The sequence below is a fragment of the Narcine bancroftii genome, chromosome 11 (genome assembly GCF_036971445.1).
Source record: "Narcine bancroftii isolate sNarBan1 chromosome 11, sNarBan1.hap1, whole genome shotgun sequence".
NCBI lineage: Eukaryota > Metazoa > Chordata > Chondrichthyes > Torpediniformes > Narcinidae > Narcine > Narcine bancroftii.
Window position 1 is genome coordinate 68,266,590 of NC_091479.1, and position 25,513 is coordinate 68,292,102.

Below are 25,513 nucleotides of genomic sequence, written 5' to 3' on the forward strand. Positions count from 1 at the left end.
GTTCTATCATTCATCCCAGGAGTCTTTAAACGAGCCAGGGAGTGGGAACGGCCAGGGTCTCACACAAGTAGACATCTCTTGTTGCACCAAAATATCTCAGTTGATGGTTTTTTTGCCTACATCAATATCTAAGTGACATCACAAGTGTCTGGTTTTGGTAAGCAGGCTGTTGGAAAGCAGATGGCTCAGTGATTGGCAAGCCATGCTGCTGATCTGACCACCTCCCAACTAGAAACAAGGTTCATGGCTCAAAATCCAATTCAAGATTCTTTGTTGTCCTCCTTGGGCTAGATCTTCTGAACTAGAACATCAGCCACGTTACAGGATGAAAAACCCCAGATTGGCTGATCAGTTGTTGAATGTTGACTAATTCGAGTACCCTAATTTCACCTGTTAATAGATTAAGTCAATGACTGGTAAAAGAATGTGTGCTTTCTTTTTTCTCTTTTCCTCCATTTATCCTGAAGAACCTGTGTGTAAATGAGGAAGTGAGGTGCCTGAAGTCAGTCCAGCTGATCAACGATCGATGCCTGGAAATGCAGAGGAACAAATGTAAGTCTTCTTGTGGAATTTATGCGAAGCTCTTCTGCAGCTTTTTTCCCCCCAAATCCATCAGCAACTTGAGGTGTATCACTCGTTAGATAAGGGTGAAGGTGCATATTGATTAAGGTGCATCACTCTGCAGGACAAAAAAAGGGACAATAAAGGAATTTTGAATCTTCAAATAGAGTCTATGCTAATTAAATACACAAGAGCAATGGCCTGTGAATGTTGAGCGTTAAGATAACAGAATCTAGCAGTTCACAGTAGGATTTTATTACACGAGGATGAAACTGGACATTCATTTATTTAATGGTTTTGGCCCTTTGTTAGAGATATTTGATGATGTTCTGCATTATTGTGCTGAATTTGCTGATCTGACAATTTAAAATTCTGCGAGAAGGGTTGGTGGTCAGGTTTTGGGAGACAAGAATCTCGGAACAAAGTATTGACAGAATTTTGACTTCTGAGTTTTTTTTTAATTTAAAAAATTTTTCACACTGTGAACCATATCAATCAAAATACATACAAACATTTCTCTCTTAAATATGCACAGTGGCATTTTCTCCCCTTTTATTCCCCCCTTTCCTTCCCACCCCCCTCCAAACCCATTTTTCTTTCTTTGGCTTGGCTTCGCGGACGAAGATTTATGGAGGGGGTAAAAAGTCCACGTCAGCTGCAGGTTCGTTTGTGGCTGACAAGTCCGATGCGGGACAGGCAGACACGATTGCAGCGGTTGCAGGGGAAAATTGGTTGGTTGGGGTTGGGTGTTGGGTTTTTCCTCCTTTGCCTTTTGTCAGTGAGGTGGGCTCTGCGGTCTTCTTCAAAGGAGGTTGCTGCCCGCCAAACTGTGAGGCGCCAAGATGCACGGTTTGAGGCGTTATCAGCCCACTGGCGGTGGTCAATGTGGCAGGCACCAAGAGATTTCTTTAGGCAGTCCTTGTACCTTTTCTTTGGTGCACCTCTGTCACGGTGGCCAGTGGAGAGCTCGCCATATAACACGATCTTGGGAAGGCGATGGTCCTCCATTCTGGAGACGTGACCCATCCAGCGCAGCTGGATCTTCAGCAGCGTGGACTCGATGCTGTCGACCTCTGTCATCTCGAGTACTTCGACGTTAGGGATGAAAGCGCTCCAAACCCATTAAACATTCAACATATACAATACAACCATGAAACAATGTCATCACACAATGAAAATAAACAAGAAAATTGTGTCATCTACTTTTACACACTGGATCAAGTCATTTTGTCTTCTTATCATTTTAGGGGGTGGAGGTCCGAGGCAAGCCCTTTCTGTTATGTTCCATGTACGGTTTCCAAATCTGTTCAAATAATGTGACTTTATTTTTTAAAAATTATATGTTATGTTTTTCCAATAGAATACATTTATTCATTTCTATGGACCATTGCTGTACTCTCGGGATCTCTTCTGATTTCCAAGTTGACATTATACATTTTTTTGCTACAGCTAAGGCTATCATAATAAATCCTTTTTGTGCTTCATCCAGTTTGAGGCCTAATTCTTTACTACTTGTATTTCTTAGAAGAAAGGTCTCTGGATTTTTTGGTATGTTGTTTTTTGTGATTTTATTTTTATTTAATATCTGATTTAGATCTTCCCAAAACTTTTTCACTTTCTCACATACCCAAATTGCATGTACTATTGTTTCCATTTCCTTTTTACAACGAAAACATTATCTGATAATGTTGGATCTGTCCTGGGTAAACTTGTACCTCTCACTTTGTTCGTTTGGTCATAGTGTTTGAGCTACCGAAAGAAAATAGACACACACACCGAGAGCAGTTCAGTTTATACAAATGTTTATTACAAATTCAAAAGCTGATTTCCAACTATACTTATCAACGCCTGGACTGGTCCCAACTGCCGAAACGAGGCAACGACTGCGCACTTGTAGGTTGTCGGGGCGCCGGTAGCAGCTTCTCCACCTCCCTCGACAGGGACGTTAGCTGGACTCTAGAAGTTCTTCTTCTTGCTGAGAGATGTTGCCACCTCTCGGAGAGTCTCAAACTTCAGCAGCGGGACCATGGCTTATATTACCCAAAAACTGCTTACCCAAGCACCTATTCCCAGCACAAAAAAGAAAGATAAGTGAGCAAGCTAGCATGCCTAGGCTTCTATCGAATAACACAACTTTCTAGTTTATCACTTTGAATACAATGGTTTATTTTGCGTCAAGGTTAGGTCTCTGCCTGAAAGACTGTGACCAAAACAAGCAGGAAGATTAAATGTTCTTGGTACACAGATGTCTTTTTGTCAGATAACTTCATCTCTGGGCCCCATGGTGGAATTTAGCTTATGTCTGCTGAGTCTCAAGCAGGTTACTGATTCCCAGACTTGCAGGTGCGAAAGCATGGTTTAAATCCTCCAATACAGGATCCCATTTTTTTTTTTAACTTTTGGGGTGTGATATATAACCTGTGTAACCAATTATACTGTATCATACATAACCTTGTGTTTATATATATTCTTCATAGTTCCAGAGCATAACTTTTCCCATGTTTCATTTTTCATCTTTATGTTAAAATCTTTTTCCTACTTTTGTTTGGGTTTATAGCTTATTTCATCATTTTCCTTCTCTTGCAGCTTGATGTACAAGTTCGTTATAAATCTTTTTATTATCGTTGTTTCTGTAATCATATATTCAAAGCTGCTTCCTTCTGGTAATCTCAGTCTGCTTCCCAATTTATCCTTTAAGTAGGCTTTCAGTTGATGGTGTGCAAACATTGTACCTTGAGTTATTCCATATTTGTACTTCATTTGTTCAAATGATAATAAATTATTTCCCAAAAAACAATTTTCTATACTTTTAATTCCTTTTCTCCCCCATTCTCTAAAGGAAAGGTTATCTGTTGTAAAAGGGATTAGCTGATTTTGTGTCAATAATAATTTTGGTAGTTGGTAATTAGTTTTTTCCTTTCTACATGAATCTTCTTCCATATATTGAGTTAATGATGCAGTACTGGTGAGCTTTTATATTGCACCAGTTTTTCATCCCACTTATAAAGTATATGTTCTGGCACCTTCTCCCCTATTTTATCTTGCTCTACCTTGGTCCAATCTGGTTATTCTCTTGTTTGATAAAAATCTGATAGATACCTTAATTGTGCTGCTCTATAATAATTTTTTAAGTTTGGTAGCTGCAAACCACCTTGTTTGTACCATTCTGTTAATTTACCTAGTGCTATCCTCGGTTTCCCCCCATTCCATAAGAATTTCCTTATTATTCTCTTTAGTTCCTTGAAGGATTTCTCTGTTAAGGGAATTGGTAACGATTGAAATAGGTATTGTATCCTTGGGAAGACGTTCATTTTAATGCAATTTTCCCTCCCTACAATGTTAGTGGCAATTCTTTCCAATGTTCTAAGTCATCCTGTAATTTCTTCATTAATGGTTGATGATTTAAATTGTTTAGGTGGTCTTAGTTATTATCTAATCTAATACCTAGGTATCGGATTGCTTGTGTTTGCCGTTTAAATGATGATTCTTTTTTAAACTCTGTAATTCGCATTATTCATTGCCATCGCTTCACTTTTATTTGCATTGATCTTGTACCCCAATATTTCTCCATATTCCTTCAATTTCTTATGTAGTTCTTTTATTGATATTTCTGGTTCTGTTAAGTATACTATGATGTCATCTGCAAATAAACTGATTTTATACTACTTCTTTATTTTTATCCCTTTTATTTTATTTTCTGTTCTTATCAGTTCTGCCAATGGTTCTATTGGTGAAGTGAACAGTGAAGGAGATGGTGGACATCCCTTTCTTGTTGACCTACTTAATTTAAATTGGTTCAATACATATCCATTTACTGTCACCTTCGCCAATGGTCCATTATACAATGCTTTAATCCAATTAATATATTTTTCTTGTAGGTTGAACTTCTGTAATAATTTGAATAAATAATTCCATTCTATCCTGTCAAAGGCTATTTCAACGTCTAAAGCAACATCCACTGTTGGCATCTTATTTCCTTGAACTGCTTGAATTAAATTAATAAATTTACAGACATTATCCGCTATTCGTCTTTTCTTAATAAATCCAGTTTGATCTTGTTTTACTATTTTTGGTACGCAGTCGGCCAATCTGTTTGCTAATAATTTTGCTATTATCTTATAATCTGAATTAAGTAGAGATATTGGTCTATATGAAGCTGGTGTTAATGGATCCTTCCTCGTCTTTGGTATTACTGTAATTATTGCTGTCTTACATGAATCTGGCAAGTTTTGTGTTTCTTCTGTTTGGTTCATTACTTCCAGGAGAGGAGGAATTAATAACTCTTTAAATGTTTTATAGAATTCTATTGGGAATCCATCCTCTCCAAGCGTTTTATTGTTCGGCAGATTTTTTAAAATATCCTGTACTTCCTCTATTTCAAATGGTTTTATCAGTTTGTTTTGCTCCTCTTCTTGCAATTTCGGCAGTTCAATTTTAGCCAAAAATTCCTCTATTTTATCATCTTTCCCTTCGTTCTCAGTTTGAGACTTCTGAGTTTTAAAGTAGAGTAGCCCTGTTCAAATTTTACACCCCTACACATCTGGGCCTTTTCAAACTGCTGTGTAAAAAGGAGTTAACCGGGCAATTTGCAAAGTTAGCTCTCCAGTTACATGGCAATTTGAAAGGGTGTCCTGCTCCAGCGGTTTGAAAAGGGAAATGGCCGGCCCGCTTACTCTGGTGATATCAGTGCTTGCATCAAAGGGAAACCCCTGGCTGAGGTGCCGTAACAGTGATCGAGGGTGGGTGGGGGGAGGGTGGATAGGTCGCTGCTGTGATGTGCTGTGCTGTGGAGCGGTGTTTGCAGCAGTGGTACATCACGGCCCCCGCACTGTCCTCTGATCACGGCAGAAGCATGTTGTTTTGGGGGGGGGGGGGGCCAGATAGCGACTGACGGGGTTGACTGATGGCCAATAGTTCCTGTGAGTGCGTGACACGTCACTCACCACGACATCTCGGGTGGTATTCCCCCTTGAATCACCTGGTTGGCGATTTAACAGGTTGGTCCACCTGCTATTTGAAGGATGCATCCTGAACCCACAACCCAGTAATTGCACCCAAATCCCAGGAGGGCTACCTGGATGCTGCAATTTGAAAGCATCTACTGATTGTGGCAGCATCCAGGGTTTGCTTTGCTTTCAGGGCATTGCTTTCAGCCTAATCTGGTGTTAACTTGAAAAGATCAGGTGCAGGGTCTTAATTATCTTGTCTACCCCTGAGGTCAGTTGTACTTCCTGTGCCTGTTGCTACAATAGGGTAACTCAATGTGTTGCTGGATTTAGACCATGGCCTCCTGTTCTGTAGCCTAGTATTATTAACAAGTTGTACCCTTGCTCAAAGCACAAATTGGAAAACATTGGTTGTTTCCTTTTTGTGTGATGTTCCCTGTCAGCAACAGTCACACATAGTAGATAAACAACAAGAAGAGTTGCAGAGGTTTACTAAACTTATTGAAGGATGTCATTAATCCTCTGCATGAGAGCAAGACTCCCAGTTGAGTTTTAAGGTAGTAAGCAAGTTGATATCTTAAAGTGCTTTATTGTCGATAAAATATGAAGTGTTGATAAAATTTGAATTGATGAAATGTAATGAATGTGGTTCTAATTTTCCCATTGCAATCTCCCACAAATATCAGTTTCTCATGAACAATTAATCTGTTACCATTGACAAGGTGCTTTTTTACTGCTACCTCTTAATGCCCATAACACTTTTCTGAGTGAACTGAGGACTTGTTTAGTGCTATGCAGTTTCTAGTTCCTCCATAGAAGTGATTCTGATTCCTTTTTCAACTTCAAGAAGTGAAGGGGTTTTATTTTTGCCGGAAGCATTGTCCAGGGTTCAGAGAGATTAGGTTAGAGGAAAGGGCTGCTGTTCCAAAAATCTTTCTTCATTAGCTGACAGAAAAGGCAGTGGGGATGCGGAGACTTCAAAACGGAAGCGCAAGAGCCGAGTGACCTGCCCATTCTACAGCCACGAGCAGATGCAGTCCCTGCGCGATGAGGTGCTGGTGGAGGTGAAGGACATAGAACAGTTGGTGTCGCTGGGGAAGGAAATGAAGGCGTGCCCATACTATGCCAGCCGCTATGCCATTCCTGCAGCACAGGTAAGGGAAAGGTTCACTTTGTTACCAATCTCCCAAAGGTGATATCACAGTTTTTTCAGGGCACTGTCTTTGTCTCTTGATCAATATTCTCAGCTCCTCGGAAAGTTAAATGTTTTCTTCTGTTGAAATTGAACATAATTTTCAGATAGTCAGACAATGAAGCAGTCCATGCCTGCAGGCAAAAAGACAAAGCGGGGGGTTGATTAATGTCAGATACAATTCAGATGGTATAAGTGTGACCATGAACATTCTCAACGGAATCTGATTACCTACTCTTGATATTCAGTAGCAATACCATCAAGTCAATAATATTCTAGAAATCACAATTGACTGAACAAAAATGGGTTTATTGTCATACATATTTACAAAGTACATCAGCACCAAAATTCTAATTGCTATAGATGAACAGGTGCTTCAATTTTTAAAAAAAGCTACAATTGTATACACTAAATTGAAAAGAGATAATAAATGCAAAAATTGATAATAAATATTCTTGATTGCCATAATGCAAGAAAAAAATGGGTTTACAATAGTACATACAGTTCTTTTATGTCAGTTCTTTTATGATTAGCACAAGAAGAGGTTCAGGAGACTGGTAGCCATTGGAAACAAACTGTTCTTGAAACTAGAGGTGCTGGTCTTCAGGCCCAGAGGTAGCAGCGGGAGAAGGTTTGACCAGGGTGATGGGAGTCCTTTATGATGTCTGCCTTCTTGAGAAATGTGTTTGTAAGAACTGAAGCACCCACACGTTAGCATTATCTCGAAGAGCGGGGTGGTGACTGGCCAGCTTGGGTTGAGTGCCTTACCTTCTGATTCTCCCAAACCTTTCCACTATTTAGCATACTTTTCAGGAATATACAGTACAGAACTTTTTATTCAAAACCCCTGGGACCAGGCACTTTTCGAAATTCAGAATTTTTCGGAAAAAAAAAAGATACACTCCAACTAGAAGGGTCTCTGGATGGTGGGGGGGAGGGGGTTTGCGGTGGTGCTGGACAGGGGAGTGTTTGCAGCAGCCTTCCGAACTCCCGACGTCCTGACAGTGGACCCTCGCCCCAGCAATCTGCCAACTGTAGCTCCTGACACCCCAGCTGCCTGCCTACTGGAGCTCTCAGTGCCCCTTCAGAAAACCTTTGCTCCAAATGTCCGCCCATCGGAACTCCTGACGGCCTGGCAGCACGCTCATCTGAGATCCCATCTGCGGATCCTCAACCCAGATGCCCGCACATCTGAACCCCAACGTCCTGGCTGCCCACCTGTCCAAACCTCTGATGCCCCGGCTGCTTGCCCATCTGACCTCCCGACTGGATCCTTACCTCAACCTAATGTCTGTCCAAGCTCCTGATTCAGACGCTGAATGGTGGGTGTTTGCAGTGGCACTGGATGAGGGGGGGTGGGGGGGGGGTGGAGTGCGTTGGCCGTCTATGATGAATTGGGCGTTTGTATATGGTGAATCGGAGATGCTAGACTTTTTTTTCTGCTGGCACGTATGAAGTAAGGATTCCCCAGGGTTCCACTAATTACTGATACAGGATATTCAAGCGTGAGTTAAGCATGGGTTGAGTCGGGTCGTGTTTAGTGCCAAACGCGAACTTAGGTGTGCAGACGACATCCATGGAAAAAATGTTCATTCATCGGAATTTCGGATAAAAGTTTGTACCTATACTATATTTTACTCATACCAAGATGAATGCAGTTTCAGCACTCACGCAGTTAAACACTATCCAGGACAAAGCAGCCTATTAAATGGATTCTTGTCCACCAATCTATGCATCCCTAATCACTAGTAAATTTTGGTTGCAGTGGGTAATATTTGCAAATCGCACTGTTATCTATTAACGAACACTGCTTCAACAGCACCTTCTAAATCTATGACTTCTGAGGGTTGTATGCATGTGAAAAATCAAAAAAAAAATGCAGATGTTTTATTTAAATCAGAAAATGGTGGAATGCTCAGCAGGTCAGACAGCATATGTGGAGAGAGAAACAGGAATTAACATTTTATTGGAAGACTTCATCTGCTTGATGTTACTGCTGTTTTCACTTGGGGAAATCCACCACTAGAATATAACCTTCCAAGTTGTATGCTGTTCTCATTTGGAAGCATATTGCTATATTTTCATTGTTACTGAGTGGAAATGCTAGAATTCCTTTCCAACAGCACTGTGGACTGCTGCAGTTCAATGAGGAAACTCGCCAGTACCTCCTTGCAGATAATGAGTAGGCATTAAGTTTTGGGCTCACATACTATAAAATTATTTTTAAAAATGCAGTGGTTATTCACGGTCTTGACCTTTTCATGGAGTTGAGTTTGATGGAAAATTCTCTGGAGATTAGTCTCTTGTATAGTCTCTGTGCCTTATGAATATCTATTTTTAGTGCACTAGATCTTGTTTTGGGCTCCTTACATTTTCTTTAAAATTTTTGCATTAGTGTAGTGGTACCCTTGTTGGAGGCGAGTTTGTTCTTGAAGATGGAGCAGTTGTCATTACATATTGCATGTGATGGGAATGTGGTTAAATTGGTTCTTCACCACATGTAATAGTCTAAGCTGGTATATTCTTTATGATTTATCCAGCTTGGTTTGGGTGGCATCACTTTGCTATATCTAGGATGCACATCGTAGCCCCCTCCTGAGTGTATTCTACCCTTAGTGCTTCCTGCAACTGGTGCTTGGAATAAAGGAGGGTTTACACACTTATTGATAGAGAAGAATGTCTGGGTTTCACAGACATTGTTAGCCCTGAAGTGCTTCCTTGGCCACTCACATCTCCCAGTGAAAGCCTACCTGGCAGAGGAAGCTGAAATTCAGTGATTGGAGAAATTTTCAACCATGGCTGATAGGTATAGGAAAGACTATTTAGGGTTATTGATTGGCTAGTGTAACAGGGAAGGGCAGATCCCCTCAATTAAAGCTCATCCCTAGAATTAAGAAAAATAACTTTGCAAGCATGAGTGAGCTTAATGGCTTTAATTCTGACATGTTATTTAAGATTTACCATGGTTAATATTCTGGAAAAGTGGCAGTTACTTAGTGATTTAAAATGTTTAATTATTGAATTAGATCTTTCTTTGGCTTGGCTTCGCGGACGAAGATTTATGGAGGGGGTAAAAAGTCCACGTCAGCTGCAGGCTCGTTTGTGGCTGACAAGTCCGATGCGGGACAGGCAGACACGATTGCAGCGGTTGCAGGGGAAAATTGGTTGGTTGGGGTTGGGTGTTGGGTTTTTCCTCCTTTGCCTTTTGTCAGTGAGGTGGGCTCTGCGGTCTTCTTCAAAGGAGGTTGCTGCCCGCCAAACTGTGAGGCGCCAAGATGCACGGTTTGAGGCGTTATCAGCCCACTGGCGGCGGTCAATGTGGCAGGCACCAAGAGATTTCTTTAGGCAGTCCTTGTACCTTTTCTTTGGTGCACCTCTGTCACGGTGGCCAGTGGAGAGCTCGCCATATAACACGATCTTGGGAAGGCGATGGTCCTCCATTCTGGAGACGTGACCCATCCAGCGCAGCTGGATCTTCAGCAGCGTGGACTCGATGCTGTCGACCTCTGCCATCTCGAGTACTTCGACGTTAGGGGTGTAAGCGCTCCAATGGATGTTGAGGATGGAGCGGAGACAACGCTGGTGGAAGCGTTCTAGGAGCCGTAGGTGGTGCCGGTAGAGGACCCATGATTCGGAGCCGAACAGGAGTGTGGGTATGACAACGGCTCTGTATACGCTTATCTTTGTGAGGTTTTTCAGTTGGTTGTTTTTCCAGACTCTTTTGTGTAGTCTTCCAAAGGCGCTATTTGCCTTGGCGAGTCTGTTGTCTATCTCATTGTCGATCCTTGCATCTGATGAAATGGTGCAGCCGAGATAGGTAAACTGGTTGACCGTTTTGAGTTTTGTGTGCCCGATGGAGGTGTGGGGGGGCTGGTAGTCATGGTGGGGAGCTGGCTGATGGAGGACCTCAGTTTTCTTCAGGCTGACTTCCAGGCCAAACATTTTGGCAGTTTCCGCAAAGCAGGACGTCAAGCGCTGAAGACCTGGCTCTGAATGGGCAACTAAAGCGGCATTGTCTGCAAAGAGTAGTTCACGGACAAGTTTCTCTTGTGTCTTGGTGTGAGCTTGCAGGCGCCTCAGATTGAATTAGATAATAATTGTTTTGTTAAATGACATCATTTACAACCATGACCCAGCTCTGGATTCTGTGCTCCATTTGAGTTATCTTTAACTGTATCAAATTGGATCCACTTCAGTTTTTTTTAAACTTGTAAAGTCACAGTCGTTCTTTCTGCCAACTCCAGTGTCATTTAACTGGGGATTGTGGTGATGGGTCCAACGATTGATCAAAATGACACAGATTGCTGTGATTAGCCTGATGAAGGCCAGGGCCAGTCCCCCTGGATTCATGATTGGTGCACCCCAGTAACTTGTTTCTTGTAGTTTTATGAGGATATGAAAGGATTATTGGATTACAGCAGATTTTGAGCACACGTTTAGTTGATCCTGTAAGAAGAATGAATGTTGCCTCTCTTACAGCTGGTAGTGATGCCCTACCAAACACTGCTACACAGCTCAACCAGGCGGGCCTCTGGCATTAAACTGAAGGGACAGGTGCTTGTGATTGATGAAGCACATAACCTCATTGATACCATCACTGCCATTCACAGCTACAAAGTGACTGGATCACAGGTGGGTACTTGTTCACTTGGAAATGTGGAATGATACAGCATGGGGAGCTTTTTGACATCCACCATTCCTGACAAGCTGATCATTAGACCTAGTCCACTGCTCTTCCACACTCTCTTGCAAACTTTTACCTTTCTGGTATCTTTGAAACTTCCCTATTTTGTGGCCCGAACTAAAGGCCTTGGCTGCTCCCCAGGCTGAGATCAATTAATTTAGAACAGATTAGATATTAGCCTAGAATGTTTTCTTCTATATTATATTCATTGTGTTAACATTACCCTCAAGAACAAGAGAGGACCACTTAGTTCTCAAACCTGTGCGACAGAGGCTCTGATCAGCGGTTAGAGCACTGTCTTGTAAACCAGGGGTTACGAGTTTGTTCCTCGCTGGGGCCTCATTTCTGTGAGAGATGCTTGACAAAATGGCAATTCTCTGTCTTTACAGTAGACAAAATTAAAGAATTTAATTTATGTTACATTCTAAATGTAGTATTACATGATAATAATGGAACTTTTACCCTTTTTACACTGAGTCATGAGCTGTATTGATTAGCTAATTATGAATGTGCTGAGGTAGGTGCAGTGTTTCAAATTTATTGTCAAGTACACTGAGGGTGCGGTGAGAAAGTTAATTTTGTGTGTAATCCATCTTGTAAATCCATACATCGTTCAGAAATTTAAAAAAATTACATAATGCAGTGCTGCAGAGAGAGAGAGATCTGTTAGAATAGACCAAAGGCAACATTATTTTTATTAATGTGAGGTCCTTTCAGGTGTCTAATAGCAGTGGGTAAGAAACTGCTTGAATCTGGTGATACGTGAACTTGCACTGTGAATCTTCTTCTCGAAGGGAGTGGGAGGAGTGGGTGGGGTGAAGTGTGTGTGGCCAGGATCTCTTAATATGTTGGCTGCTTTTCCAAGGCAGCAGTAAGTGCAAATGGAGCATATATACATAAGCATATACATACAGGGAAGGAACTGGGTCTTTGCAAGTTGTGTGCAAACATCTCTGACTTACATTGGGAGAACAGGGTTGCCAGATTTGGCTCCTTTGGCGCCAAGCGGCAGAAATTTGGCACTTTCTTGAATCAATTCACAGCAGAAAGTGTCATTTGGCAGGTTTTAGAAGATTTTTAGGCTCTTTTTGGTTCTTTTGGTGCTTTTTACAACATTTAAAAAAATTATCTGGCAACCCTGTGGGCGAAGTGAGTCCCTTCAATGTTTTCTTGTGTCTTTCTTTTTCCAGTTGTGCTGTGCTCACTCCCAACTCTCTCAGTATCTGGAGCGTTACAGGTGAGATCTGATTTTCTTTGAAAACCATGATTCAATTTTCTCCATTATGAGCGGTGTAGGATTGCACAGGGTCAATGACTGTTCACTAACTTGTATAGTGTGCTAGAGTGAACCGCACTATAATGGTCCCAGGTGTGATCTCTGATCTTGGTTATATTAGATGAGAGTTGGGAGGGTGATGCAAACTCAATCATTGTCTGTGGTTCATGATTATCCTTTGAGCTGCAAGATAGAATTAGGCTTTGTGTGAAACTGAATAGGCCATTGACCTCCATTTCTTTGGTTTTGGCAAAAAGAATTCTAAGAGAATTGCTGGGTGTGGCATGCATGCGGGACTGAATCTATGGAATAAATGTAAGGGGACCAAAAGTGTTAATTTAAAATTGAACAATCCCCTACTCAGCTGGAGTTAATTCCATTTCTTTGGACTTGGTCCACTTGGAATACTCTTGTTTCATCTGACCAAGGGACTGGGCTGTTGTGACATCATGGTTATGCCAAATGAGCCTTTTGACTCTGTTAGCATTGCCATTTCAGAGTCTGTTTGGCTTGAATCCTGGCCTCTTTCAAAACTGGTGAATGGTGATGAGGAGTTTGAGTTACTATCTAGTATGTATCCAGTGGGAGTGGGTCCACCTTTGTGTGTGTATGATTATGAACACCCATAAAACCACATAGAATGAACTGAACTGATATAATGGGAATTGTTTGTATGGACCATTAATCAGCTGCAAATCCTTCCAATGCTAAAAGCTCCTTACTGGAAGAGAAGAAAAATATTTTCAAGTTCAATTCGTGTTCATTTATTATAATCTGATTGTGCAAGTACAATCCAATGAAGTAGCATTCTCCAGTCCTTGGTGCAAAATCCTGTAAATACACAACCAGACATAATACACATACAGACAAGCGATATATGTACATTTTATGTATATACATATACACACACACACACACACACACACACACACACACACACACACACACCTATTTTTAATTTATTTAGACAAATAGCACGGTACTAGGCCCTTTTGGCCCAGAGCTCGTGCTGCCCAATTACACCCGATTAACCTACACACCCGTTACATTTTGAATGGTGGGAGGAAACCAGAGCACCCAGAGAAAAATCATGCAGAAACGGGGAGCAAGTACAAACTGCTTATAGACAGCGTGGGATTAGATTCTCAGTCGTGGGTGTTGTAATAGTGTTGCGCTAACTGCTACGCTAATCATGCCACCCAAAAAATAAATACCAAAATAAATAAATATTGTTTAATAAATGATTGGCAGGTTAGCATGAGCAGTTCATTCAGTGGTCATTCAGCCTTCTCATTACCCATGAGAAGAAGCTATTTTTCAGCCTGATAGTTCTGGCTCTGACATTCCTGTATCTCTTTTGCGATGGGAGTAGCTGAAAGATGCTGTGTGCAGGGTGGAAGGAGTCCTCAATATTTTTGCATAGCCTCTTCATACAACGATCCCGGTAGATCACATCACTGGTTGGGGGTGGTGGGGGGGTGCAGCAGGTGACCCAGTGATCCTCTCTGCTGTTGATATTGTCCTGTGGATTGATCTCTGATCCAATGCTCTACAGCAACTGTACCACACTGTGATGCAGCCAGCCAGGACTCACTCAATAGAGCTGTAGAAAGTAGAGAAGATGGTGGCCAGTAGCCTTGTCTGCCTCAGTCATCTCAGGATGTACAGTTGCTGTTGTGCTTTCCTGACAAGTGACGAGATTATGTGTGTCCATGATAGGTTACTTGTTAACTACACTCTGAGGAACCTGGTGCTCTCTATTCCGCTACCAAGTTATCATTGTGTAGTTGACGGTGGTTGTTCATGGTCCTCCTGATATCCACGATTATCTCCTTTGTCCTGTCCACATTGAGACTTGGGTTGTTATTCTCGCACCATATCACAAGATAGTCCACCTCTTCCCTGTAGGGCGACTTATTATTGGTGATGAGACCAGCTATTGGCTCATCAGCAAACGATGACTCTTGGAGCTGGATCTGATGTTGCTTTTGTGGGTCAGTAACATGAAAAGGAGTGGGCTGAGCACACATCCCTGAGATGCTCTAGTGGTCAATGTGATGGTGCTTGACATTCTGCTGCTGACTCGGTCAGGACTGGTCTTTCCGTTAAGGAGTCCAGAATCCAGTTACAGAGTTGAGTCCCAGCGAGGACAGCTTCTCCACCAGCTTCTGGTGAATGATCGTATTAAAAGATCTGAAGTCGATGAACACCAGTCTGGCGTAGGAAGCATCATTTTCCAGGTGGGTCAGGATGGATTGGAGGGACAAATTTCTAGCATTATCAGTGGACGATTTTGTCTATAGGCAAATTAAAATGGCCCAACGTCTCTTGGTGGTGTACTTTGATGTATTCCATCACCAGATATTCAGAGCAGAGGATGGGGGCTGTTTTGAAACCCAAGGGAACTATGCAGTGCTGCAGTTGTACGTTGTAACAGTCCATAAGGTCCTCCGTCAGTTGGTCTGCACAGTCCTTCAGGACTCAACCTGGTTTGATATCTGGCTCCGCTGCCTTGTGTGGGTTCACTTCGGATAGGGTTTTCCTCATCTCGGCCATGGCTATGTAGGGGCATATTCGTCAAGGCGACATAGAGCTTTCTTTGGCATCAACCTGTCTTTCTCAGCAAATTGGGCATAGAAAAAGGGAGGCATCGTTGTCTTTAACTCAAAATGTTGCCTTGTGATCTGTTATAGTTGATCCATTGCCACGTGCGCCCCGTGTTGCTGGTGTTTCACAAGTGTCTAAGGATCTTCTGTGCGTATCCACGCTTTGCATTCTGGAGAGTTCAGTCCTGGCTGATCTTGTTGTCTCCTGTCATGAAAGCAGTATCATGAGCTCTGAGACGTGCCCAGACCTCTGCATCTAACTGTGGTTTCTGGTTACATCCTCAATGCACTTGCTGATTGTAGCCAGTCACTGAGCTTGTGTGCTCCTCGATATTTACATGACTGTTATAGGTGGCTGCCTCCCTGATACACCTCGAGTCCCTGGTCTCAAAGCAGTTCCTCCCCCCTACCCGGCAATGTCCTCTATCAACATCAATACACCCTTTTTGTTTGTTACTTTTACATTAAGACTCAGCAGTTCTACACCAGCTGTGGTATCTTTTACATTAAGACTCAGCAGTTCTACACCAGCTGTGGTATATGAAGCTAAGCAGACTGTTGGAGTAAATCAGCAAGTCAGCCATCATCTGTGGGAGAAAAAGAAGGTTTAACATTTTGAGCCAAAATTCTTTAATGAGACTGGTGAAGTATAGTAAAGAAGCTGATGTAAAGGGGACAGGCTGTGATGGGTGGGATAGGGGCCCCTTGTGGCATTGGTGGAACATGATGGACATGAGCAGTAGATTGGCAGATGTCACTCAAAGGGAGAGAGAGACAAGAAAGCAAAAGGGCCAGGTGGAGGAAGATGTGTCACTCTGGTGGAGTGGGTATTAGAAGACAGACTGCCATCTTTCTTTGCTTATATTTCTCTCTTTTGTATACGCATCTTTTTTAATATCATTTTCAGTTACCGATGAGTAGAAATTGTGCCTGGCCTGCAGGAAAAATAATCCCATAAATGTGATGACATGTATATACTCTGATAATAAATCTGAACTTTAAGTTCACGTTTTATCTCTGTCCTTTTGTTTCAATATCCTGGTTGCCTTTCTTATTGCCAGTTTTAGTGTCCTATTTACTTTGATTTTTATTTGTTCGCAATGGAGGTTTGGGACCCCATACCAGTTCCAAACCTTTTAACCAATTACAGAATAAGTGCATAAAGGGGATCTAGGGACGAGATCGTGATAAATCATGAGCAGGGTTAGAGGGCTGGAGATCTAGTCCTGCTCCCATATCATAGTTAGTATACCTTTCATTTTCTGTACTTGTTTTTATGTGGACTGATCATATTTTGTGTAAGGACATGTGCCCTTCTGATTTTGAAGGAGTGAGGTTTGTTGTAAAGTGATCTTGTGAACTTGACAGCAGAATGTTTTTTCCTTTTTATTCACAGAAGCAGACTGAAAGCAAAAAACCTGATGTACATCAAACAAATCCTTTATATTCTTGTTAATCTGCTTCAAGTTTTAGGAGGTAAGGTATTACTGCTTGTGCTTTGATTCAAGATGTACTTGTTGCCCCTGATGTTAATTTAGGATTCCCAGCACAACATTGCTGACTCCATTTGCTCTGGTTTCTGCATTACTTGTGTGGGGGGAGTCAGATGGACAATTGTTTTCAAAGGCCACTTGCATAAACTACTTTTTGTTTAAACAAAGCGTAACCAGAGACCATTGTTTTTAATCATGTACACAAAAGCACAAATATCAGAAATTGTTAATTACTTAGTTTCTGTTCAAGCTGATGGTCTCTTTGTTTTAAAATATTGGAATTGTGTGTTTGACAGATTAACTTGGCATAATTTTATTACCCTCTTCAGTCAGGCACAATAACAATGAGTTTTTGATCCAGTTGGCATCTTCTCATTGAGTTTAAGATGTGAATGTCTCTTTGCAGATTAAACTGAATTTTAATGAGTGAAATGATACAGCAATACTTTTACAGAAACTTGCTTGACTTGGAGCTTTTGTTCATGTTCGTAAAGCCAGACCTTCATTTATGATGTTGCCAGGCATGTTACTACTTCAGAATTATGTTTTGAATTATCTGTCATCCAGTTGCACTGATTTGATTAATTGAGAAACACTTGAAAAATACCATGTTTCACGACAAAAAGTAAACAAATTAGATTTCCTTTTTTATGCTGTGTCTACAAATCATCAATTTGGTTGCCCTCTTAAAATATCTAGAAAAAAAAACACTAATGCGTAACCTACTCAGGTTCTGAAGGAACCTAAAATTTCAACTGATCCTCTGAAGTCCAAGGAAATTTTAACTGGGGATCTCTCATTGCTAATTGCATTGGGAACCATATTGGCTTGAAATGCATCAATGCCTTTAAGTCCTCAATGTCTCCGAATGAATTTGATGCCAATCTGTTCAATATTTTCTGGATTAATGGTCAATGTTGTAGTTAACTAAGGAACTTAACAGAATGCAGAAAATATAATGGATTTGAATTTAAGAGAGAGAATTACACTGCACATTCAGCCAAATACATGGGTGACTGGTAGGTAGTGCAGGAGTCCATTGTGGCTACTTCCCTACCCAACAATTTGGACATGGTTAGAGGGTGGAGGAAAGCACTGCAGCAGCCAGAGCAATGGCACCACAACTGGCTCAGTAGTACAGCAGGAAAAAGCAAAGTTAAAGCAAGCAGTAGTGAGAGGGGACACCAATGTCTAGGGCACAGATACACATTTCTGTGGTTGTGAGTGGGACTTCACCCTCTCGTGCTATCTGTCTGGTAGCAGGGTCAAGGATGAATGAGCAGTTGTGTGATGTTCGCCAGCTCTTTAGCCACGTACTAGCGAGGCTAGAAGTAGGAAGATAGCACAGTTATGTTTCTGGCTGAAGAGCTGGTGTAGAAAGGAGGGCTTCACTTCCCTGGATCAATGGCATTTCTTCCAGGGCAGATGGGACTTGTACAAGATGAATTGGTTGCACTAAACTGGAGGAGCACTAATATCTACTAGGGAAGTTTCCTTGTGCTATTTTGAAGGGTTTAAACTGCTGTGGTGGTGGGTTGGGAATGGGAGCAATAGGTCAACACCTTGAGTTGCCAACGCACAGCTATTTAAATACTGCCAGTTTTAGTGTCCCAGCCCTGGGCCTATAAAGACTAAAGACTACAGGCGACTTGAACAGCTGATGCACAGGCTATTTAAACACTGCCCAACAAGTCATTTAAAGAAGACCCGACCATGTGGACATACGGGGGGGGGGGGGGCGGGGGGGGGGGGGGGGAAGCACGGCTGCAGGTCAAACTGAAACACAGGGCCCTATGGCTTCCCCTTCCTACCATCCTCGTGGCCAAGGTACAATCCTTGGAAAATAAACTGTATGACCTCAGAGCCAGATTACAGCAGCAGAGAGACATCAGTAATTGCTGGGTGATGTGCTTCACTGAAACTTGGCTGAGTGAGGGCAATCAGACACAACAGTATGGCTTGAGGGCTTCATCTTCCACCATACAGACTGGTCACAGGCATCAGGAAAAACCAGAGAAAGTGGCATTTGTATCATCATCAATTCATTGTGCTGCATAAACTTGACGGTTATTTCCCAGTCCTGCTCCCCTAACCTGGAACATCTGGCAAGAAAGTATCATCCATTCTTCTCACTGAGGGAGTTCACCAGATTGCACCCCATGGTAACATCAGTCTGGCACTGGAGGAACTGAGCACTGTGGTTGGGAGCCATGACCAACACATCCTGATGCCTTCCCAGTTGTTGTAGGGAACTTCAACCAGGCCAGCCTGAAGAAGTCTCAAACAAACTCTCACCAAACACATTACCTGCAAAGCCATAGGAGCCAAAACACATGACCATTGCTACCATATTTGGGCAAGTCTTTTCACTTTGCTGCATTTCTACTCCTGGCATACATGCAGAGATTGAGGACTACAGCACCAGTGGTGAAGACCCTGAAAGTATCGTCAGGGGAGATGGAAGAGTGCCTGCAGGACTGCTTTGAATCGATGGGCCCGACCATATTCAAGGACAGCCTCAAATTTGAATGAATTGGCCACAGCTGTCACTGATTTCATCAAGATCTGCGTAGGATGAGTGTGTTCCCACAGGTACATATTGAGAGTATCCCAACCAGAAGCCATGGATAAATCATAAAAAGATTTGCAACCAGCTGAGGGTGAGATTGAGGGCGTTTAAGGCAGATGGTTCAGATCTCTATAGGAAGTCCAGGTATGACCTGCAGAGTGCCATCTCAGCAGCAAAGAAGCAATTCCAAGGGTAAGTTAGAGACAGATACTCACCAACTATGGTAGGAATTGCATATCATTACATCATACAAGGCGAGGACAAACACCATAAATGGCTGTGATACTTCACTACCCAATGAACTTAACAGCTTTTATGCTCGCTCTAAGGAGGAGAACAACGATACCTCGGAGAATACCTGCAGAAGCTGACAACCCTGTGATATCTGACTCTGAGGCCAACGTCAGAACATTCTTCAAGAGGGTGAACCCTCGCAAGGCGTCAGACCCTAATGGTGTATCTGGTACAGTGTTGAAACTCTGTACCAACCAACTAGCCAGAGTGTTCATGGATATTTTCAATCTCTCATTGTTGCAGGTGGAGGTTCTCATCTGCTTCAAAAGGGCTTCAATAATTCTAGTGCCCAAGGATAACAGAGTGAGATGCCTCAGTGACTGTTATCCACTAGCATTCACATTTTCTGTGGTTTAATGCTTTGAAAGGTTATTCATGTCCAGAATTAACTCGCATCAAAGTAAAGATCTGGACCCACTATAATTTTCCTACCATCACAATTGCTCCACAGCAGACACAATATCATTGGTTCTCCACTCAGCTCTGGATCACCATATGCCCATATGCAATGCCTATGCCATAAGTGCTCTGTGATTAGTAAGGGATTGTTTAAGGTGGTCTGTGAGTGGGGGAAAAAGGTTGAGAACCACTGTTTTAATCATCCCTAATTGACTTGTCATGTGCACGGTTCCCTAACTCCAAAGGAAATGGGCCAATGACAATTTTTCTCAAAGCAAAATATTTCAGTAACAATTGGGTCGAGAGCAGTGATTCTCAACCTTCCCTTCCCACTCACAGACCACCTTAAGCAATCGTTGCCAATCACAGAGCACTTGGGGCATAAGGACTGCTTAAGATGGAATACGAGTTTAGGGGAGAGTTTGAAAACCACTGATCTAGATTATAACACCACATCAGGACTCTTCATTGACTGCAGCTCAGCTTTCAACCTGAGTACTGGTCAATAAGCTCCAAAGGCTAGAACCTCTGCAGCCCCCAGTGCAACTTGATCCTTGATTTTCTCATTGGAAGACCACAGTCAGTACAAATCAAAAACATCATCTCCTTCTCACTGATGATCAACACAGGCACACCTCAAGAATGCAAGCTTAGCCCATTGCTCTACTCGCTATGACTGTGTGGCCAGGCACAAATCAAATGCAGTGTACAAATTTGATGATTCCACAGTTGTCAGCAGATCCAAGGCAATGAGGAAGTATACAGGAGGGAGATAGATCAGCTATCTGTTGAGTGGTGCCATGACAACAACCTTGCACTCAACTTTAGCAAACCCAAGGAGCTAATTGTGAACTTCAAGAAGGGGAAATCAGGAGATCACAAACCAGTCCTCATCAAAAGGTCAATAGTGGAAAGGGTTAAGAGCTTTAACACCTCTGAGGATCTGTTCTGAGGCCTCCGTATCATTGCAATTGTGAAGGAGGCTTGACAGCAGCTATACTTCGAGACGAGATTTGGTATGTCATCAAAGACTCTTGCAAATTTCTATAGGTGTATCTTGGAATGCATTCTGACTGGTTGCATCACTGGTATGGCGATGCCAATGCAAATGTTGCCTATTGCACCATTTGTAACATTAATAAAAGGTGTACTCCTGTTTCCAAGATCTGTTCTGTCCTTTGTGGTTATGTTGTGTTTATCTGTATCTTAACTTCATGTTTTGCCCTTGATTGTGCAACATTTAATAGCTTGGATTGAAAGACTATGCCTCCGTTCAGAAAGTAGCTGTTTGTACACATTTACTGTATGGCATTTACTCATGGGTCCTCTACCGGCATCACCTACGGCTCCTAGAACGCTTCCATCAGCACTGTCTCCGCTCCATCCTCAACATTCATTGGAGTGACTTCATCACCAACATCGAAGTACTCGACCTGGCAGAGTCCACAAGCATCGAATCCACGCTGCTGAAAACCCAACTGCGCTGGGTGGGTCACATCTCCAGAATGGAGGACCATCGCCTTCCCAAGATCATGTTATATGGCGAGCTCTCCACTGGCCACTGAGACAGAGGTGCACCAAAGAAGAGGTACAAGGACTGCTTAAAAAAAATCTCTTGTTTCCTGCCTCATTGACCACCGCCAGTAGGCTGATATCGCCTCCAACCTTGCATCTTGGCGCCTCACAGTTCGGCGGGCAGCAACTGCCTTTGAAGAAGACCGCAGAGCCCACCTCACTGACAAAAGACAAAGGAGGAAAAACCCAACACCCAACCCCAACCAACCAATGTTTCCTTGCAACCGCTGCAACCGTGCCTGCCTGTCCCGCATCGGACTTGTCAATCACCAACGAGCTTGCAGCAGACGTGGACATACCCCTCCATAAATCTTCGTCCGCGAAGCCAAGCCAAAGAAGATATGGCATTTGTTTTCTGTAGCTCAAGCTGCAAGTTTGCATGATAAACTTATCTCTTGAACATCAAAATTGCAAGGTATATTGAAGTACACCAAGTTTTTCACATTGGTGAATCAAGAAATTGGTGCAGCAGAGCCAAGTAGTCACTGACCCAGCAACAAGGTTGACCACTAGTGCAAAATGCCTGAAGATTTGGTAGCCCAGTGGCTGTGGTATAAGCACTCCGGATCACAGGTTTGTATAGCACAAGTTGCAACACAGCTTTCTGGAAGTCCACTAATCTGTGGTTTGCAGCATTTTATGATAACAGATTCACTAGCGTTCTCCTGACCTGAGCGTCCTGAAGGTTTTTGGATCAGCTGGTGATTAATATACCTAGCCAGCACCATCCAATACCCAAGAACAGATTTGAATTATGATATTTTGATGCTTTGTTTAGCATTTGGAGTTTACTTTGAATTCAGAGGTAGGTCAAGCAGAAGCTTTGGACAGCCTGGATGTGGCTAGTGGACAATAGTGTTCACCACAGTTCTGGACTGTCCTCGGAGTAATGAGTCCTTTACCTTGTGCCTAGAAATGACATCAGACCTAAACTGTGTTTTCCAAACGTCATTTATTGCTGTATTCCTAGCCCCAAATCTCTTGAAATTGTATAGCAGTTGGTTAAGGCTATTTGGCTCTTTTAAAAAAATTTTTTATTTTTCACTCAATGAACCATATTAATCAAAATACACATAAACATTTCTCTCTTGAATATACACAGTGGCATTTCTCCTCTTTTTATCCCCCTCCCTGCCCTCCCTCCTTCCCACCCCCCTCCAAACCCATTAAACGTTCAACATATACAATACAATAAACCCATTAAACAATGTCATTACACATTGAAAATAAACAAGAAAATTGTGTCATCTACTTTTACACACGGGATCAGGTCATTTTATTATCGTTGTTTCTGTAATCACATATTCAAAGCTGCTTCCTTCTGGTAATCTCAGTCTGCTTCCCAATTTGTCCTTTAAGTAGGTTTTCAGTTGGTGGTATGCAAACATTGTACCATGAGTTATTCCATATTTGTACTTCATTTGTTCAAATGATAATAAATTATTTCCCAAAAAACAATTTTCTATTCTTTTAATTCCTTTTCTATCCCATTCTCTAAAGGAAAGGTTATCTATTGTGAAAGGGATTAGCTGATTTTGCATCAATAATAATTTTGGTAGTTGGTAATTTGTTTTTTCCTTTCTATGTGCATTTTCTTCCAATGTTGAGTAAATGGTGCAGTACTGGTGAACTTCTATATTGCATCAGTTTTTCATCCCACTTATAAAGTATATGTTCTGGCACCTTCTCCCCTATTTTATCTTGCTCTATCTTGGTCCAATCTGGTTTTTCCCTTGTTTGATAAAAATCTGATAGATACCTTAATAATTTTTAAAGTTTGGTAGCTGCAAACCACCTTGTTTGTACCATTCTGTTAATTTATCTAGTGCTATCCTTGGTTTCTGGTTCTGTTAAGTAGACTATGATGTCACCTGCAAATAAACTGATTTTATATTCCTTCTCCTTTTATTTTATTTTCTGTTCTTATCAGTTCTGCCAATGGTTCTATTGCTAAAGCGAACAGTGAGGGAGATGGTGGTCATCCCTGCCTAGTTGACCTACTTAATTTAAATTGGTTCGATATGTATCCATTTACTGTCACCTTCGCCAATGGTCCCTTATATAATGCTTTAATCCAAATAATATATTTTTCTTGTAGGTTGAACCTCTGTAATACTTTGAATAAATAATTCCATTCTACCCTGTCAAAGGGTTTCTCTGCATCTAAAGCAGCAGCCACTGTTGGTATCTTATTTCCTTGTACTGCATGGATTAAGTTAATGAACTTACAGACATTGTCCGTTGTTCGTCTTTTGTTAATAAATCCAATTTGATCTAGATTTACTATTTTTGCTATACAGTCGGCCAATCTGTTTGCTAACAGTTTTGCTATTATCTTATAATCTGAATTAAGTAGAGATATTGGTCTATACGATGCTGGTGTTAGTGGATCTTTCCCCGTCTTTGGTATTACTGCAATTATTGCTGTTTGACATGAATCTGGCAAGTTTTGTGTTTCTTCTATCTGGTTCATTACTTCCAGGAGAGGAGGAATTAATAACTCTTCAAATGTTTCATAGAATTCTATTGGGAGTCCATCCTCTCCAGGCGTTTTATTGTTCGGTAGCTTTTTTAAGGCTATTTGGCTTTTACACCCAGCAGGGAGAGGATTCCTTCTGCCCATGATTGGGGTTGAATCAAGCAGCTTGACTACTGAGACATTGGGTTCCTGCGATTTAGACTGTTTTGTTCACTTTTAGTGCGTTCTCTGTGTGTTTGATCTTTTTCAGTAATGTCCTATTTTATAATTAACCAGGAAAGGTTGGACAAAATCCCAACATGCAGAAGATTTTTCAGGGAGGTAAGTGACTAGGAATGTTAATGTTTTGGAGTATTTTAAGATTTAGTTTGAACATGATTGTAAAATTACCTCCATTCAGTAATCCAGCATCTTGAAATTTCTGTATTGTGTACTAGATATGAAATCCATTGAAATGAAAATTTTAAAAATTATTATCAAGTGTTTCAGATGAGATTTCTTATCTCTTTTGAGGAAGGAGGTAAACCTGCATGGATGAAAATAGAATTGGATAACTTAGGAGAGAGAATAGCAGAGGATCTTGTATATAAATGGGATGGGTGAAAGAAACCCCTTTGTTAAAAGACTTAATTAATATTTGGTATAAAATAAATAGTGATACTGGAACAAGGCTTATCTCCCAAAACTCCTCTGACTCAAAACAGAATTAACCTTGTAGAATGGGTAACCAAATTTTTGAAATCTGGTCTCGTAAAGGAATCAGATATATTGAAAATTGTTATGAGCGGGGATAATAGATGTCATTTCAAAAATTAAAAAAGTACAGAATTCCTAACAAAACAATTTTCTGCTCTTTTCAAATAAGAGCGTATCTAAGGGATAAATTGGGACCAACAATGTTTTTACCAAATTGTAGTAAATGACTCTGAATCGAAATGTCATTTCAACAATTAAAAAAGTACAGAATTCCTAACAAAACAATTTTCTGCTCTTTTCAAATAAGAGCGTATCTAAGGGATAAATTGGGACCAACAATGTTTTTACCAAATTGTAGTAAATGACTCTGAATCGAAAGGGAAGTACAAAGAAGTTTTCTTCCGCAATGTATCTTTTACTTCAAATGGTAATACCCAAACAGGGAGGTTCATAAACCCAGACAAAGATGGGAATCCGACTTAAACGATGAGCAAACCTGGTCTGAACTATGTTTGGATAGTATGACTAACACGATAAATGTAAGATGTAGATTAATACATTATAATTTTTTGCGTCAATTATATTTCACGCCACTGAAATTAAACAAATTAAATTCAATAAATAATGACTTCCTTCAATGCCTTTAACAAAATGTGAAAAAAATAAGAGATCTGAGAGCTGAGATTTCTACAAAGGTATCAAAAATTGTGGCATAAGAATGGGTAAACAGTTCAAATGCAGCC

The 25,513-nt window shown here is 41.5% G+C and overlaps 1 protein-coding gene across 10 annotated transcripts in view; it reads left to right on the forward strand.

Annotated features, from left to right (window-relative positions):
- ddx11 (DEAD/H (Asp-Glu-Ala-Asp/His) box helicase 11) overlaps positions 1 to 25,513 on the forward strand; it is a 152,210-nt gene that overhangs the window by 34,684 nt on the left and 92,013 nt on the right. For all 10 annotated transcript variants that reach the window (XR_011346544.1, XM_069903230.1, XM_069903232.1 and 7 more), the window contains exons 8-13: positions 468 to 552; positions 6,453 to 6,661; positions 11,179 to 11,331; positions 12,574 to 12,620; positions 16,662 to 16,741; positions 24,351 to 24,395. Coding sequence is in view for 9 of the 10 variants with exons in the window: in XM_069903230.1 (XP_069759331.1) it covers positions 468 to 552; positions 6,453 to 6,661; positions 11,179 to 11,331; positions 12,574 to 12,620; positions 16,662 to 16,741; positions 24,351 to 24,395 (619 nt within the window). In the remaining variant the exon portion in view is untranslated. The remainder of the gene's footprint in view (positions 1 to 467; positions 553 to 6,452; positions 6,662 to 11,178; positions 11,332 to 12,573; positions 12,621 to 16,661; positions 16,742 to 24,350; positions 24,396 to 25,513) is intronic.